We start from the raw sequence: 19,135 nt of genomic DNA on the forward strand, positions 1-19,135 counted from the left end.
TCCAGTACGAGCTGCTGTTTGCTTGCTTTTTGAAAGAAGCCTTTGCTTGATCACTGCATACTTAATTAACTTCTCCTTGAGAAACAGGACTTGTCTTGAGTTCACACCCAATTAAGGGCATATTCTTTTAAGTGATTTGTGATTTATTTTTTTTTCCTTAAAAGCCAAAACTCAAGTGTCTAAGGAGCAGCTTCATGTAATGTTTAGGCTTTATCTAGACCTTGCTTATCCCGCCTGTGCCGTTTACCATTTGTGTAATTTTTGACATGTTATCTAGCCTCTGTGAACGGCTTTCCCCCCACCCCCAGTTGTGGTAAATTACATATAACAAAAAAATTGCCAACTTTTTTAAGAGTGTAATGCTGAGACATTAAATGTTCACCATGTACAAACATCAACACTGTCCTTTTCCAAATATTTTACATCACCCCACACAGAAACTGGGGCGCAATAGTGGTGCAATCCATGGGGAATTGCACTACTAACCCACAGTGATGATTGGAATCCACTAGAGGCTCCGAGAGAGAAAGAGAAGGATGGCAATCTCCTCTCCTATGATTTACAGCCTCTGAAAACTCACTGGAGAGAGGATCAGTTAGGAGTCATTTCAACTCAAAGGCAATGAGTAAAACAGAAAATCAGTGCTCCCTCCGGATTAATGCCAATTCCTTCTCCTCCTGGCTCCTGGAAACTACTCATTATTTTCATCTACTTATTTGCTTATTTTTTATCTACATTGTTTGCTTATTCTGGATACATCATGTAAGTGAAATCATCTAATGTTTGATCTTTTGTGTCTGACTTATTTCACTTAACATACGGTTTGCAAGGGTCATCCATATTGTAGCAAGTATCAGATTTTAATTTCTCTTTACGACTTTCTCTCTCTCTCTGTGTGTGTGTGTGTGTGTGTGTGTGTGTGTGTGTGTGTGTGTGTAAAACTCTCCTCATTGCCATTGAGTGAGAACCGATTCATAGCTGACCCTCCAGCAGGTTTTCATGGGCAGTAAACCTCATGAGAGGAGATTTCTCATCTTTCTGCAGTGGAGCAGCTGGTGGGTTCGAACCATCAGAAAAGCTCAGCCTTTGGACACATGGGTTGTTTCTACCACCTTCTGACCACTGTGAACAATGCTACCATGAACATTGGAGTCCATGTGTTTGTTTGCCTCTCTATGTCCAATTCTTTGGGATGTATGCCCAGAAGTAAAATCACTGAAACATGGACTAATTCTGTAGAGTGCTAGTGACATAGTGGTCAAAGCACTAGACTATAAAGAAGAAGTTAGCAAATTAAAGGCACCGCACCTGCTGTTCTGTCAGGGAAAGAAGATGTGGCAGCCTGTTTTTGTAAAGATTTACAGCCTTGGTTAGAAACCCTGTGGCAAAGTTCTGCTTTGCCCTCTGGGATCACCATGAGTTGGAATCAACTTGACAGTACTCAGTTTGGTTTTAGTATTATGGTGGATTTATGAGCTTTTTGAGATTTTTTTCATCTACAAGAACATTGTGATAACTAAATGAGATAATTTGTGAACAGTAAATGAGGTGATCTGTACATGGTAGATGCCTAACAGCAGTTCAGGTAACAGCCTATACCTAAGTCATCTGGCATGGATGATGGCCAGCATCAGACCCTCTGAGACAATGACAGGACAGAATCTGTGCTAACTGTATCTTACACATAGACATTTTTTAGGTTTTTTTCAAAGTTATGTGACAGATTATAAGTCATTGTTTTCTTCATTCTGTCATTCATAAACAGGGAGCTCTGGCGGCCTAGTGGTTCAGGAGCTGTGCTGCCAGCCCAAAGGCAGGCAGTTAGAATCCGCAGAATAACGATGAGCGATCTCTTCCCACACAGTGTACAGCATCTGAAGAGCACACTGGAGTATCAGCTATGAGTTGACTTAGACTCAATGGCATGTAACAACAATAACATTCATACATTTTGTTTTATGACATTAACTTTAAATGATTATTTTATTATTTTATTATAGTCTTTGATAAGCCCTTATTGTATATTGCCTTTCCTTTCTCCCAACGTACCTGTTTATGAATTTTTACTCCCCTCTCTGTCCCTTTCGCATTTTCCATGTGGTATTCAGGGTTTATTGTTAAAAAGTCCTTTGCTAGCCAATGACTTTGCCTTTGCCATGTGGATGGATGGGAATATGCAAACAGAGTTCACAAATTGTGTTAGCCCATCCACAAGGGAATTAATTGGCTAGACTTGCCATTAAATTGAGTGGATCCAGCAGCAGAATTGGGGCATCTCATGACCAGCAAAGAAGAAACAAGAGAATAATGCAGCCTGTCCTTCAGGGCCAGAGATTCTTGTGCTAACCAGACCAGCTCCTGTGGAAGTAGTAACCACAGCAGCCAGCAGGAGCTGGAGATCTGACAGATGGAGCTGCCCTTGGGACTGCTATGCCACAGAACCAAAGTTGAGACCCTTTTGCCCAAGTTTTTTGGAGGACTGTGGCAGGGAGGTGAGGGGATCCATAAGTGGCAGGACTGAGAATTTGTAACTCTTGCCTAAAGCCACAAGGCTCAAAGCTGAGGTACCTGCAGGCACATTTCAGAAGCTGTCCTGACTGAGTGATTGATTATGTCTTGCTACTAACTTGAATTCTAGCCTTTAGCTTCCCGAATAGGGTCCTGTGTGGCCTGTGAGCTATTGTATATTTCGGACTCAGTAGAGCAGTAAGATTGGTGTTGGGACAAATAGGTGGAGGTGGGGGTGCATGTCTAACCTCATGGAAATTGGTTTTTTTGTTGTGGGTGCTGTGTAGGGATGGTTCCCCATTGTGGAGTTGGTAGAAATTTGACATGACTGTACCCCCATGGCCCTTGCTCTTTTTGTTGTTGTCAAGTGCCATCAAGCCCCAGGCGACTCATAGCGACCCTAAGAAGGAGAGTCCTCAACACTTGGGTATCTTTCATCCTCTCTCCAGGTTCGTAGGGTTTCCAGAGGCAAGCTATTACGGAAGTGGATGCCACTCCTGCTTCCAAGCTTGTTTTCATCGGGGAGCTCCACCCCACTCTTTGTCTGAATTGGGTAACCAGCCATTAATGCATTTGACACATCAGTGTCACGGTGTTCAGCCTCACGGCAACCACAAGTTACCACTGTATGGCAACTTGTCCACCAGGGCTATACAACCTAGAGGAATGTGATTAATTTTATTTTTTTTTTTAGACTTTAGAAATCCTGTATTAGCATTGCTCTTTTTACACATGATAATAATTCTGTGCCCACACCTTCCTTAGCTTTTTATAATAGTGGTCTTATACGATAATTGTTCTTTTGTCACTGACTTATCAGTCAGCATCATTTCCTCTAAATTCATCCGTGTTGGGTAGAGTGTCACAAATACTTTATTGTTCTTCGGTACTGCATAGTGTACTCCATTATGTTAATGTGCCATACTTTCACCATTTGTCCTTTGCTACATACTTGAGTTATTTCTGCTTCTTTGCTATTGTGAGTAATGCTGCAGTGAATATAGGAAACCATATTTCTATTTGTATCAAAGCTCTTATCTCCTTGGGATAGATACATAGTAGTGGGATTGCTGGATCAAATGGTATCTCTATTCACAACTTTCCTAGGAAGCTCCAAACTGCTTTTCATAGCAGTTGCAACCATTTTATGTTCCATCCAGCGGTGGATGAGAAGTCTAATCTTTCCACAACCTAGCCAACATTTGTTGTTTATGCCTTATTGAACTTTGCTATTCTTACTGGGGTGAGTTAATATCTCCTTATTTTTAAAATTTACTTATACTCAGTGTTCTTAATCATCTCTTTATGTGTTTGTTGTCCTTCTGAATACCTGGTTGGTAGAGTGCCTTTTCATGCCCTCTGATCTTTTTGTAATTGGGTGGTTTGTCTTTTTCTTGTTAAGTTGTTGGAGTTTTCTATAAATTTTAGCGATGAGTCAAATAGTGTTATTGCCAAATACTTTTCCTAGTCTGTAGGTTCTATTTTTACTCTTTTAGAGAAATTTTTTTTAATTGCGATTTTAACCAACATTTACAGAAAAGTTGGATTTTTCATTCCTTTATTTGTAGGGAGGAAAATGCAACAATTGGAGAAATCTTTTGATGCACAGAAGAATTTCATTTTTAAGAGATCTCAAGCATCTAGTTTGTCCTTTTCTGATCGTGCATTTTCCATTTCTATTTCATAATCTATTTATTATGATTAGGCTTAAAAGTTTGCCCCAGTTTTTTCTCTGATGAACTTAATAGTTTTAGGTATTACGCCTAGGTCTCTGATCGATCTTGAGTTAGTTTTGGGATTTGGTATGAAGCATGATTCTTGTTTCCATTTCCTGTAAATATATATCTCATTTTATAAGCACTGTTTTGGTAAAGAGCCTGTCTTTTGGGGGAAATTTTAGTGGTGAGTCCTTTGTCAGATATTCCATTGCCAAATTTTTTCTCAGCCTGTAGGTTAATGGGTTTCATCTCTTTGTCAGAGATAAACTGTCCATGGTAGATGGACATATTTCTGGGTTTTCAGTTTTATCCCACTCATCTATGTATCTATTGCTATACCCTTCTCAAGCTGATTACCATGGCTGTGTAGTAGATTTTTATATCAGTAAACGTCATGGACTCTGGTAGCCTAGTGACAAAAAGCTGTGCTGCAATCCCAAGGGCATGAGGTTCAAATCCACCAGCCTCTCTGTGAGAGCAGGATAGGCAGTTGCCTCCAGTGTGATTAACTGCCTCTGAAAACCTGCTGGAGGGTCAGCTGTGGACTCTACAGCAAATAACGACAAACTGTGTAATCAGAAAGTATCAGGCCTCTTATGATTCTCTTCTTCAGTAGTGCTTCACTTATTCAGGATTTCTCTCCTTTCCATACAAAGTTGGTAATTGGGTTAGTTTGGTGCTTTTTTAAATCTCTTTGAAGAATGATGATGATTTCTGGATTCAGATTGCATTATATCTGTAGGTAGGTTTTGGTATTATTATAATTTTCACAATGTTAAATTTTTCAGTTCATGAACATGAACAAGTACGTGGGTTTCTTTGGATTTATTGTAGTAACATTTATTAATTTTCTTTGTTTATGTCTTTGTATTTCTGGCTAGATTTATTCCCAAGTATTTATTCTTTTAGGTGGCTATTGTAAATAGCTTTCATGGCCTAGTGGGTAGGAAGTTGCCATGCCAACCCAAAGGTGGACAGTTCAAATCCAGCGGTTACTCCTTGGAAGAAAAATAGGCAGTCTTCCCTATGCAATTTATAGCCTCAGTGGCAACAAAACAGAGATTAAAAATGGCACCATTTTCTTTCTTTCATTTTTAGAGTTTTCTTTTACTGTTGAGAAATCTGATTTTTCTGTGTTCATCTTGAACTACCACTTTGCTGAATCAGTCAGTGTGACTCAGTAATTTCCTTCTTTAGCCTTTTAAGATTTCCTATATTAGTATCTGACTGTATGGATCACAACAAACTGTCTGACTCTGAGAAGAATGGGAACCCCAGAATAGTTGATCATGCTTATGCGAAACCTATGCTTGGACCAAGAGGTGTTTGTCAGAACAGAGCAAGGAAAACACTGCATGGCTCAAAACTGGGAAGGGTGTATGCCAGGGATGTTTCCTATCTCCATTCCTTTTCAATCTATATGCAGAACAGATTATCCAGGAGGCTGGGCTCTAGGAAGAGAAATGTGGCATCAGGATTAGAGGAAGACTTATCAACAATCTGTGTTATGCAGAGGACACAACCCTGCTGTTGAAACTGAGGAGGCCCTGAAGTGCTTGCTGAAGAAAGTCAAAGACTGCAACCTTAAAAATGGATTTGAAAAGGGAGCTCTGGTGGCCTAGTGGCAAGAAGCTGCACTGCAATCCCAGAGGTAACGGTTCAAATCCACCAGATGCTCTGCTGTAGAAGGAGGGGCAGTCTCCTCCTGTACCAGTCAGATCTGATTTGACGGTACACGCACAAAATAATAAAATTTAAAAAAAACACACACACACAACCCTTAAAAAAATGGATTTCAAACTCAACATCAAGAAAACAAAGATTCTAAAAAAAAAAAAAGAAGAAAACAAAGATTCTCACCACTGAGCTGATTGGCAGCATCATGATAGATGGTGAAGAGATTGAGATTGTTAATAGCTTCAGTTTGCTTTGCTTCACAATTAGCACTCTTAGTACCAATAGCCAGGAAATTAAAAGACAGATTGCATTAGGAAAGTCTGCTGTCAAAGACTTCTCCAAAGTATTAAAGAGCAACAGTGTCAGTCTGGAGACTAAGGTGCACCTGGTCCAGGCTATGTTGTTGTTGTTATGTGCCATCGAGTTGTTTGCAACTCATAGCGACCCTATGTACAACAGCCGTAAACACTGCTCTATCCTGTGCCAATCGCACTGCCTCTGACACACCCATCCCGATTACCCCAGTCGCTAAATCAATCCACCTCATAGAGGGTCTTCCCCTCCTGCACTGTCCCTCCACCCTCCCAAGCATGATGTCCCTCTCCAAGGACCCGTCCCTCCTGGCAACATGTCCAAAATATGTCCAGACGAAGCCCCAGGATTCTTGCCTCCAAGGAGTAGCTTGGTTTAATCCTCTCCAAGATAAATCTGTTTGTTTTCCTGGCAGTCCATGGTACATTCAGTACTCTTCTCCAGCACCACAGCTCAAAGGCATCAATTCTCCTTCTATCCTCCCTAGTCATTGTCCAGCTCTCTGATGCATAACAAGTGATTGCAAAGACCATGGCCTGTATCAGGCACACCTTCGTCTCCAAAGAGACACCATTGCTCTTGAGTACTTTAGAAAGGTCCGTAGCAGCAGACTTTCCCATCGCAATATGTTTTTTTATTTCCTGGCTGCTGGTGCCAAGAGTGTTGACCGTGGAGCCGAGCAAACTGAAGCTGTGAACAATCTCAATCTCTTTGCCATCCATCCTGATGCTGCCAATTAGTCCAGTGGTCAGAATCTTTGTCTTCTTGACATTGAGCCTCAGTCCATACTGAAGGCTGCGGTCCTTGACCCCCTGCAGCGAGTGCATGAGGTCCTCCTCAGTTTCAGCAAGCAGGGTTGTGTCATCTGCATAATGCAGATTGTTAATAGATCTTCCACCAATCCTGACACCACACTTCTCCTCATAAAGTCCAGCCTCTCAGATAACCTGCTCTGCATACAGGTTGAACAGGTATGAAGATAGGACACATCCCTGGCATATACCCTTCCCAGTTTTGAACCATGAAGTGTTACCCTGCTCTGTTCTGACGGCTGCCTCTTGGTCCAAGTATAGGTTTCGCATTAGCATGATTAAATGTTAAGATCCAGGCTATAGTCTTTGCAAATACTTGCTATGCATCAGAAAGCTGGACAATGACTAGGAATGATAGCAGGAGAATTCATGCCTTTGAGTTGTAGCACTGGAGAAAAGTATTGAATAGACCATGGAATGATAGGAGAACAAACAGGTTAGTCTTAGAGAGGGTGAAACCAGGCTGTTCTTTGGGAGACAAGGATCCTGAAGTTTCATCAGACATGCTTTGGAAATGTTGCATGGTGGGATTAGTCCTTGGAGAGGGATATCATGCTTGGGAGGGTGGAAGGACAGCGCAAAAGAGGAGGACCCTGGATGAGACGGATTGATTCAATGATTGGGGTTATGGGGGTCAGTGTGTCAGAGACAGTAAGATTTGCATAGGATAGAGTAGGTTTTAGAGACCCAACAGGTCACTTTGAGTCTCAAACAATTCAACGGCACATAACAACAACAACATGTTAGAATCAAATCATCTGCATAGTAGTTTTCCTTCCTGTTTGCCAATTTTAGTATCTTTAATTTCCTTTTCTTGCCTTATTGCTCTGTCTAGGACTCATATGAAGGAAGTTTTTAAAAGTAGTAAAAATAATATCTACTTTCACCACTCTGTAGTTCTTTAAATCACTCTATTTGTTAAGCTTGTTATGTGTTGTCTAGATGAAACTGACTCAGAGCTGATTCTCCAGTGGATTTTTAGAGACCATATGAAAAGGAGATTGCCTGTCCGTCTTCTGGACTGCAGCTTGTGGATTTGACCAGCATGCCTCTTAGTTGGCTGCACAACTCCTTACCACGAGGCCACCAGAGCTCCCTACACTGGAATACACAGAGTCACTGTACCACAAAGAATTGGTTTACACTGAAATGTTTCAGGAAGTAGCTGTTGCTCCAGAACCAATGGTAATGAAGGAAGACATTCAGATTGCTCTGAAGGCATTAGCAAAAAAAAAAAAAGCTCCCAGGAATTGATGGACTACCAATTGACATGTTTCAACAATCAGATGCAGTCCCTGACATGCTCACTGTTCCATGCCAAGAAATTTGGAAGACATCTACCTGGCTGATTGGAGGAGACCTGTATTTGTGTCTGTCTCCAATAAAGGTGATCCAACAGAATGTGGAAATTATGGAACAATATCATTAATATCCCATACAGGAAAAACATTATTAAATATTTTAAATGATTTTTAAAATATTATTAAATATCAACATTATTAAAAACCACTGGGAACAGTTGAACTACCAGAATTTCAAAATAGATTCAGAATAGGCTGTAGCATGAGGGATATCATTGCAGATGTCAGATGGATCTTGGCTGAAAGCAGAGAATATCAGAAAGATGCTTATCTATGTTATATTGATTGTGCCAAGGCATTTGACTGTGTGGACCATAGCAAATTATGGCTAACTTTGAGCAGAATGGTAATCCCAGAATACTTAATTACTCTTATGCAAAACCTATACCTAGACCAAGAAGCTGTTGTCCAGACAAAAATCAGAAAAGATATGCATCAAGGTTGTATCCTTTCTCCATACCAATTCAGTCTGTATGCTGAGCAGTTCATTCGAGAAGCTGGACTTTATGAAGGAAACATGACATCAGGATTGGAGGAAGACTCCTCAACAGCCTGTTTTATACAGATGACACAGCTTTGGTTACTGAAAGTGAAGACGCTTGCTGCAGAAGATCAGTAACTATCATTTTCAATTTGGATTACATCTCAGCATCAAGAAAACAAAAATCATCCCATAGGACCAATAAGCAATGTCATGATAAATGGAGAAAAGATTGGATCCACAGTTAACCTCCATGGTAACAGCAGTCAAGAAGACCTAAGAGGTGTTGCATTGGGAACACGTGCTTTCAAGGACCGCTCTAGATTGCTGAAGAGCAGGAGTGTCAGTTTAAGGTCTAAGGTCTCTGTACTGATCCAAGGCAGAGCCTATTCAGTTGCTTCTTATGCATCTGAAAGATGGACAGTGAATAAAAACAACAGAAGAAGCATCTGCACCTTTGAATAGTGGCTTTGGAGAAGAGGACTGAATATCCCTTAAACTTCCAAAACATCGAGGAAACTTGTTTTGGAGGAACTACGGCCAAGAGGGTTCCTCAGAGGCAACGATGGTGAAACTTCATTTCACATTGGGGTATGTTGTCAGGAGGGAGCAGCCCCTGGAAAAGGATATCATGCTGGGAAATGTGGAGGGGAGGGTCAGAGAAAGAGAGGAAGGCCCTCAACAAGACAGAGTGACACAGTGACCATGACAGTGGGCATATCAGAGATACTGAGGGTGGTACGGGATAGGGCAAGGTTCAGATCTGTTGTTCATAGGTTCATAGTTGACTCGATGGCACCCAACAACATTTGTTACGCTGGCTCACTTTTTAAAAATGAATCTTGTTTGACTTGTGTTAATATTTCTTTTGACTTCAAAAGTGGAGAAAAGATTGGATCCACAGTTAACCTCCATGGTAACAGCATGTTACCATGTGTTTTGGCCATCAAAACCATAACTGGTTGAAGTATTAAAGTAAATAAGATATTTTTGCATAATGTTCCAACTTTAAACACATCCTAACATGACCAGCATCTATCAAGGCGTAGATTTTGTACAAAGACAACAGTAAGAGCTTGAAGAAATCTCGAGTCCCACAGTCTTTCTTGCTTCAGAATTGCTCTGTAGCCAATGACAGAGAGTATCTCCACATCCATTGGTGGCCATCTGTTAACGAAGAACTGTAGTATTTGAAGAGTTCTTCCTAAATGGTTGAGATTTTTAAATAGAAAATATACTGGCAACTAGCAAGCAGTAATAATTACTATGGAAGGGTTTCACTCATGAGAACAAGAGAGGGAGACGCCAGAGCTGCCTGCCTGGCTTACCCTGTTCACCCAGGACATTCTCAAGCTGCATCAAGCTCTGTTGCAGAATTGGGGAAAAGATGAAATGTAGACATTAACAGCACCTGTCATTTTTGGCCTCACCATGGTGAGCTCATTTAGATCAGCTAAGATGCTCATCAGTTGGGTGGGTCAAATCTTCAAGATCAGATGGAAAAAGATGCCTCTTGGATTTTAAAAGATAATGAGGAAAATATTACACATGACCAAAGCATTATAATATAAAGTCGGTTCATACTAGACCTTTCTGCTATTTTTCCAGTGCTTGTTTCCATTTTTTTTTCCCCTATTAAAAACTGCAAGAGATGTTTTTTCTTATCAGTAGCCGAATGTGGGACCTTGGCATGAGACTGTGTCACTGGGCATTTTCTTATCTGTAAAATGAAGTTGGGTGTTGGTCTTTTCCTGCAGTTCTGTAGTTCTGTGCTTGCATATACCTAAGGCTTCTAGCAGACAGATTTTTGCTGATTTGAGGAAACATTAGGACAAGGCGTAGAGTCATCTGAGCTTCCCAGGAGCTGGGGAATCATCCATGTACAACATGATTCTTTCAAACAAGTCCTCTCAGTACTGGATTTTTTCCTTCCCCCAAAGGAGCTATAAAAATAGTGTTTCCCTGCCAGAGACATCAAGGCCTCAGGACTGCTGACCTCCTTCTGTGAACATATTATATGCTTTGTACTTGGCTTAGGATCTTTTTAACAGACAGTCCAGCCTAGACTGACTTCGGGAGGCTGACTCAGCACAATTCCTCCAGCACGTTCCTCCTCTTTTCAGGATGGGAGTGCCTGTTCCCTGCAGCAAGGGGGTTGACCAGTGGCACCCATGCCGCCTCTACCCTGCTGTGGTTACCTGAGGGGAAGAGGCCTGCCAGTGCTGGTTCTTTTTCTATTTTCTAGGGTCCAGCGCGGTTAAGTGCCAATTATTACAAGTTTAGCCATTGCCATTTACTGTAGATCTTTTCCAGAACATTTCTGTGGATTCTCCTTATGTTGTTAGTACTTAGGCCAAAGCAGACTTCTTGTCAATGTTCATGGCCTGGCCAGGGACCACATCAGCCCTCCGGTGATGTTCCTCTCTCTGCTCCTGTCATCCTCGTGGCCTATGTGCCTCTGTCCATCCTATTCTCCATGTCACTGTCCTACCCTAGGTTTACTGGAGATTACGCCCCCCCTTCCCCACCTTATCATGGAAATTTCTAGTATAAATACAAGTAAGAAGCATAGTGTAATGAACCCCACATATCTACACTGCCCTTCTTGAATCATGTTTCCTTTATGTCCCCATCCTTTCCCTCGGCCCCAAGTCATTTTGAAACAAATTCACACATCATATCACTAGTAGTTATTTTCAGAAGCCCCCAGATGCTTCCAGCTCACTTGAAAAGTATAAATGAATTCTCTTTGAAGTTTCCTTTCTTTCAGCCCAGCCGCTTTTCTCCCAAGCCACCAGGCTTTTGTCCTTCCTCTGTGCTCCTTCAGTCCCCTACAGTGAAACAGCCTAGAAAAGAATACAATCCTCAGTTCATCTGTCTAGGATGAAGGATTCCAGTTCTTCAGACAGTGGCAGTGTAGATGGGAGGGGAAGGCTGTTTAAAACATGAGGACAGAGGAGAGAAAGGATCTGAATTATACGGGGCTGCCAAGGACTGGGTGGGCACATTTGTTTTTATTCATGATCAGCCACTACAGAATGGATTGGGCAAACTCCCCAACCCAAAATACCACTTTCTGAGATAGTTGTGGTCTTAATCCCTGCTCCACCGGATCCTGTCCCAGTGATAGATGAAGCCGAGGAGGATCTAAAGGCTTGCTCTGTCCTTCTTTATTTCAGATGCAGTGGCAGAATGTGGAGCACGTTGGTGACCAGAGCCCTTACGTCACCTCTGTCATTCTTCACATTAAGCAGAACGTCCCCATCATCCGTGATAACCTTGCTTCCACGCGGAAGTACTTCACTCAGTTCTGCATTAAGTTTGCAAAGTGAGTTCTGGTGCATCTCCTCAGGGGTGTTTCAAATGTCCACAGCCCTGATGATACACTGTATACGAAGTCACACTGCTAACCCGGAGCTGCGCTCTCTTGCTGTTTGAACCCACCAGCAGCTCCAAGAAAGAAAGATGAGCAGCCTTGTTCTGTGTGATTGACAGCCTCAGAAACCCACTGGAGGGTCAGCTCTGAGTCAGTCTGACTGGGTGATAGAGGATGTTTTAGTTTACCCCCTGCACATTTACAACCCAGATGTCCCCACCATCCAGCTGGGGCTCCTTCTGGTACCTGCAGGCAAACAAATTTTAATTTGTATCTACAAAAAACATGATCATAAAACTGAACCTGTTAAAAACAAAAACCAAGTGAACCTGTTACTTAAACTCCTAATAGCAACAATAATAATTTAGGTATTAGCCACATTAAGACAAACAGAAATGAGCTGGGGCTACTGTTATTTTGAATTATGTGGCTATGCCTCTCCTCTGCAGGCAGAGGTAGTTAGAATTAAATCTCAGTGATTTCATTTATATGGTTCCTCTCTCCTCCTGGATTATACTTGGAGGAACTATTGGGTTCTGTTTCCTTTGAGCCCTCACTTTGTTTCTCTCCGTAAGACATCATAGGACGTTCTGGTAGCCTGGTGGTAAGAAGCTGTGCTTCAATCTTGAAGGCACATGGTTTGAATCCACCAGCTGCTCTACGGGAGAAGGATGGATAGTCTCCGCCCATATAATTAACTGCCTCTGAAAACCTCCTGGAGAGTCAGCTGTGGGTTGACTCCGACTCGATGGCACACAACAACAATACTAACATAGTACTGTGACTTTCAGGATTTATCCACTTGTGGACATCCCTGAGTCTGGGGAATATCCTAGAAAATGGGAAGAGCGAGTCAGGGAGCCCCATTGCCAAGGTAGATGAGGGAACACCAAGCTGTATATCTCCCTGGACGTCCTCCTGGGTGGCCCCTTCTGGCTTGAGTTTTGAAGTCGAGAAGTAGCTTGGTCCTTTTCCAGTCAGCATCTGGCTGTAACACTGTTTCCCCCCGAGACTCGGCAGTGTAGAGGGTCAGAGTCTCCTCTGACCAATTATCAAACTAGTGATTTGGCAAACCACTCAGGGCAGGGCTTTGGGAACATCAGCCCAGTCCAAGCTACTGTATTTAGGCTGTTCTCATCCAAGTCCCAAATGGTGAGTCAGGGCTCCAAGTTTCTGTCTTCCCCAGACCTCTCAGTTTATATTCAATTAGGGCTTTCCTCTCTTCACAAAAAAATCCTTAAGGAGCAACAATTTCGGGGTGGCTGGGGGCATTAGCTTTGGGCTCCAGTTTGTCAAGGAAAACCAGAGTGGCCCCTCGGGGGAGGCGTTACTGTTTGCACTGTGGCAGATGAGCCATCAGTTGGATTCCCTCCCCTCTCCGGGTGCTCATTAGTGTGTGTGTGGAAAGCACGGCTGATAAATCACATTCTGACCTTCCCATTAACCACAGGTAGAAACACTGTCAATGTAAAAATTTATGATGCTTAAACATCCCCAGAGTGGTTGCACAGGGGTCTGACTTAAAGTGAGTGAAAGTGAGTCAGAAGTCTATTGACTCTGCTAGTCCCGGCATCAGCCTCCTATTCCCTCCAAGCCCTCTGAGCCCTTTAATTTTATTACTAAGCCCAGGTTGAGTGAACTGGGACGAAGGTAGCCTTCTCTCACATCTGGAAAAGTTCTACCAGTGATCTCGAATGTAAATTTTGGTTTTAATCCATGATGCCGTCTCATCTTTGTATTATTCCAGTCTGAGTCTGGGAACCTCAGAGGTGGACTGTGAGGAGACTTACTCAGTCCAGAATAATAGCTGGCACCACCGAGAGGGGGGATGGCTGGAGGATCTGTTGATAGTCACCCATCATACCCCTGGGACTTCTCCCCAAAGACAAGTTCCTGTTCTCTACCTTTCTCCTGTCCTGACCCCTGTAGCTCAGTGCACTGAGAGGGTTTGAGGCATATCCAGAGCTCACTCTAGTGTGAAGTGACCTAGGATGAAAGCAGCCTCTTGCTATGTTTGGCCTGGCCCTGGTGTAGAGCGCTGGAGAACCCCTTCCAAGCCATCCCCGTTCTCACTCCTTCTGATCTGGAGGTTTCCTCTAGATCTGTCTCTAGGGTGCAAGTTCCTTCCCCCTTAACTTCCTTTCTTACCCAATCAATTCAAAGCTACGGATGTTTTCTTTTGCTACCAGTTGTTCTCTGAAGCAACAAAACGTTTCCTGTTTAGATCTGAAGATCATATGCACAGTTGAAACCACAATTTGAACCCCCACTCACTAAACTGACTTTCTTTATTCGCAAATAAAGATGACAAGACCCACTTCTTATAGTGATCAGAGGATAAAATGAGAAAATACACGTGAGCTTTCTCCTAAAGTTCTGGTATCAAACTGGCTTTAAAAAAAAAATACTGCCACCATTGAGGTGACCAGAATGGTAAGGAGTTGTGCTGCCAACCCAAAGGCATACAGTTCAAATCTACCAGCTACACACAGGAGAAAGATGGACAATCTCCTCCCGTGCATTTTAAAGCCTCGGAAAACCTGGGAGGTGAGCTATGAGTCAGTTCCAACTAGACAGTATGTGATGACAACTGCCGGTATTAAAACATGTTTTATAATTCTCACATCAGGTATTCACTTGAGCACCTTCAGTGACCCAGACACAGAATTCAGTGCTTAATAGACTTAGTCCCCTTGTTCATCTGACTTACCATCAAATGGAGGCTAGTAAACCTGAGACTAGATATGAATAGTCGAGTAGATTATTTGTTTGGATAGAGTTCTGTGCAATCTTTGTAGAGTATGGTGGGGACACAGAGGAGGGAGAGAGGTCAGGACCTGGGGATGCCTGAGGACAGACATCATTGAAAAACCATCCTGAGAGAAGTGTATGTACTGATCCACAAAGCCCCAGCAAAAGGTGTGCCCGGCAGAAGGAGCCGTAGAAGCCAAGGCATGGAGCCATTCAGTAGCTTGCTGAATCATGGGAATCTCCAAGGAGCTTGCAGGATGGAACATAGACTGCCAGGACTTTAAATGATGAGGCTCGGGTGGATCAAGAGCAGTAAGGCCTTGTCTGCAGCCATGACGATCCCATCAAAGACTTGGTCATATTTCCATTTGGTACCAGATGACTGTCAGAGATAGATGCTAAAGGCCAGGAGGCCAGATGGGAAGACATTGAGGGGGTTAAATGAGAAATGATAAGAGAAGTCAAAATGGCTTATGGGACATGTTCAGAGAAAGAGGGTTGGTCACTGACTGGATTGATTGATTTTAGGGTGGAAGATGAGGAAGCAGTCTTGTCTAACTCCCCAGTTTCTAACTGGAGTGTTTGAATTGGTGATTTCCAGTCCACTGAGATTGGATTATACTGTAGAGCTTGAGCTTGGACAGGCTGGTGTTGAGGTACCAGTCGGCCATTATAGTGAGATGTCAGGTGTTACTTACAGAGTCCTGGGAAGGATGTAGAGAGACAAGAGGCAGGAGGTCATGAGCCTGCAGAGCGAAGAGAGGTGCTAGCTAGCAGCCTGCAAAGCCGCTTTTATTTCCACCACTATTACCCTTGGTTGTGGTCCTTATGATGCCCTGGTCAACGCCCTCCGGGTCCTGCTTTGACTCCATGCATTTCTGAGTCTTGTTTACACCAGCACATCCAGTTCTTTCTTCGTCAGCCTCTGCAATTCTTACTACAGAGGCTTCTTGACTTACTGCAATTTCATTCTCCCTTTACCTAAAACTGGTACCATCAATCTACTAGGCCCAAGTCCCTCTGTCTCCAGTAGTTTTTTCTTTCATTTTTTTAATTACTATTTTAGTGAAAGTTTACAGAAAACTTGGATTTCGACCCATTAATTATTGCACAAAGAGAAAAGCAATTCAGTAGATTTTTTGGGCTATGTTTTATTCCTTGATGTGGCTGTTACCCTCTGCTCCTTGGAGGCAAGGAGTTTGAAGCTCCATCTCACATACATTGGGTATGAGACCAGGAGGTACCAGTCCTTGGAGAAGGACATCATGCTTGGAAGGGTGGAGGGACAGTGCAGGAAAGAAAGAGCTCAGATGAGTTGGATTGACTCAGTGAGTGGGGTAATGGGGGTAGGTGTGTCAGAGACGATGAGATTGGCTCAGGATGGAGCAAGGTTCAGAGCTATTGTACTTAGAGTCGTGTGAGTCACAGGTGACTCGATGGTATGTAACAACAACTATCACCTCATGCACATTCTACTGTTAGGACCTGTGAGGATGTTCTTAGCTACTGGTTAATAGTAGAAGCCCTGATTTAAACTGACTTACACAAAAGGTAAATTGTGAAATTTTATTTCACATTAATAGGGAGTCCTGAGGTAGGACAGGTCCAGGGATGGTTGAATCAGTGGTTCAACAGTGTCGTTAAGAACCCAAGATCTTTACATTGTCCTTGAGACTGGTTCATCCTCATAATTGTGGCTAAATGACAGTTCTTAGTGTTATTTTCAATCAGAACAGTGCACCAAGGATGAAGAGGAATCCTCACCCTGGCCATGCAGTGAAGCCCTTCCCTCTGATCTGATTATGACAATTTAGAAGATGTCCCCTTCTTAGGACCAGCAGCTGTCACCTAGACATGCCTAGCAGTGAATAATTGAAACTCGCCTGTGTAGGTTAGGATGGGACTAGCTTTTCCCAGCATGCCATGCCATGCACACAAAGCGAAACCAGAACTTGGAAAGGAAAGAAAAGCCAGTAGATGCTGGTTGGCAATAACAGAATCTGGTTTTGCTTGAGGAGGTAAGCTGGGCCTTAAAAAAAAAAGTTTGTGTAGCTTTTTACCAAAGAGAATAAACCTAATTTGTCATTTCTTTTCAATCCACAGCTCCTTCATTCCCAAGTTCATCACCCATCTCTTCAAGTGCAAACCAATTAGCATGGTGGGAGCAGAACAGGTAAGATGTGAAATTGGCTTCAAGCCTTTGCTTATGGTTTTGCCAAAGATCAAACCTATATGCTTCTATAAATCTGTGAAACTTAAAAAATAGAAGGACTGATTTCCCCTGAATTTAAGCAGGGTAATGAGCTGGCTACTGCTTCTTACCTTATTCTGCCTATTTGTTAAAAGCTTGTTTGGTTGAGCTCTTAATAACCATCAGGCATTGTTCTTAGTACACCGCCACATATGCTACAATGAATAAAACAGAAAGATTTCTCTCCTATATGCTCACATATGAGAAGTGCAAAGAGACAGGTAATGGACAGATTAACAAATAAACGCCAAAATAATTTCAACAGAAATTGAATAGCCATCAGGATATGTGGAAGAATGGTTTAGGGATGGAAGGGAATAATGATGTTAGATTAGACTGTCACAGAAGGCTTCTCTGAGGCCTAGGGCTGGAGGCGGAGCCACAGGTGTGAAGACCTGAGAGAAAAGAGTTCTGGGCAGATGAGCAACAAGCACTAAGGTTTCGATTATTTTGGATCTCCTGGTGCACAGAAGATGTGCACCTCTGATAACTTAGAGGTAAGGAGTTGAACTTCCAACCCAGAAGCAAGTAGTTCGAATCCATCACTTGTTCTTTGAGAGAAAGATGGGTAGTCTCCTCCGATGTATTTGCTGCCTCTAAAACTCCACAAGAGGGTCAGCTATGAGGTGGTTACAATTCAGTGGTAGTGAGAGAGAGTCCTGGTGCATCAGTGTTGCCAACCCAGAGGTTGTTTGAAACCACTAGCTGCGCTCTGGTGGAAAAGATGAAACAGTCTTATCCTGTGAAGGTTACAGCCTAAGAAATCTGATGGAGGGTTAGTGGGATGTGCAGAGACACCTAAGAGAAGCAAGCAGGAAAAAGTTTATCCTCTCAGTACTAAGAAGCTCTGCTCACCTCACCCAGGACTCCTTCCCCCCATAGTCCCACTCTGTTCACTTGAATCTTGTGCTTCAAAACCTCTCTTGACAGTGTGTGTTCCTCAGCACTGATGAATTGAGAACATGACACTGCAAAACTGCCTCTTCTTGGCTACCGCCAAGACATCTTGCTGAGAAAGGTAGAGAGTCAGAGAAAGAGAGAAAGACCCTCAACAAGATGGATTGATACAGTGATGGTTCCATTAGGCTTGAAAGTACAAGAAATTGTGAGGGTAGCACAGGACAGGGCGAGGTTCATATCTATTGTTCATAGGTTCACTGTGAGCCGTAGTCAGCTCCACAGCACTTCACAGCAATAACAGCAACAAATCAAACTATCTAAAAATCTGAATAATAATGAGTTCAGACAGCAGTCTAACCTACTTTTAAAAGAAAGAAACCATAATATTCCACCCCTAGCTCTTAAGAGGGAGCTCTCTGGTGGCCAAGTGCTAAGGAGTTATGCTACCAATCCAGAGGCACAGGAGTTCACCAGCTTCTCCTGAGGAGAAAAACAGTCTCCTCCTGTGGGATTTACAGCCTCTAAAAACCCACTGAAGGGGTCAGCTGTGGTTGGTTCCAACTTGACAGCACATAACAATAACAAAGATCTGTTACAAGAACTTTTAAAAATACTCCTTTGGGAAAACAACTGTGAGATATCATGTCACCCCAGTCAGGATAGCAAAATTTAACAGAACAGCAAGCAACAAATGCTGGCGAGGTTGTGGAGAAACTGGAATCCTTATTCACTGTTGGTGGGAGTGTAAAATGGTGCAACCACTGTGGAAGGCAGTATAGCGCTTTCTCAAAACGTTACAAATAGAAATACCATTTGACCCAGCAATTACACTACTGGGAATATACCCCAAAGAGACCATAACTGACATCCAAGTAGATATATGCACACCCATGTTTATCACGGCTTTGTTCACAATAGCAAGGAGTTGGAATCAACCTAAGTGCCCATCAACAAACGAATGGACAGAAAAGCTGTGGTATATTCACAC

The 19,135-nt window shown here is 42.7% G+C and overlaps 1 protein-coding gene across 1 annotated transcript in view; it reads left to right on the forward strand.

The window, feature by feature from the left end:
* The window catches only part of VPS53 (vacuolar protein sorting 53 homolog (S. cerevisiae)), a 172,429-nt gene that overhangs the window by 138,620 nt on the left and 14,674 nt on the right, over positions 1 to 19,135 (forward strand). The window contains exons 18-19 of the mRNA XM_006891010.1: positions 12,049 to 12,197; positions 17,100 to 17,169. Of these exons, the coding sequence (XP_006891072.1) occupies positions 12,049 to 12,197; positions 17,100 to 17,169 (219 nt within the window). The remainder of the gene's footprint in view (positions 1 to 12,048; positions 12,198 to 17,099; positions 17,170 to 19,135) is intronic.

The sequence above is a fragment of the Elephantulus edwardii genome, unplaced genomic scaffold, assembly GCF_000299155.1.
Source record: "Elephantulus edwardii isolate Elephantulus edwardi_28Jun2011 unplaced genomic scaffold, EleEdw1.0 scaffold00094, whole genome shotgun sequence".
NCBI classification, from domain to species: Eukaryota; Metazoa; Chordata; class Mammalia; order Macroscelidea; family Macroscelididae; genus Elephantulus; species Elephantulus edwardii.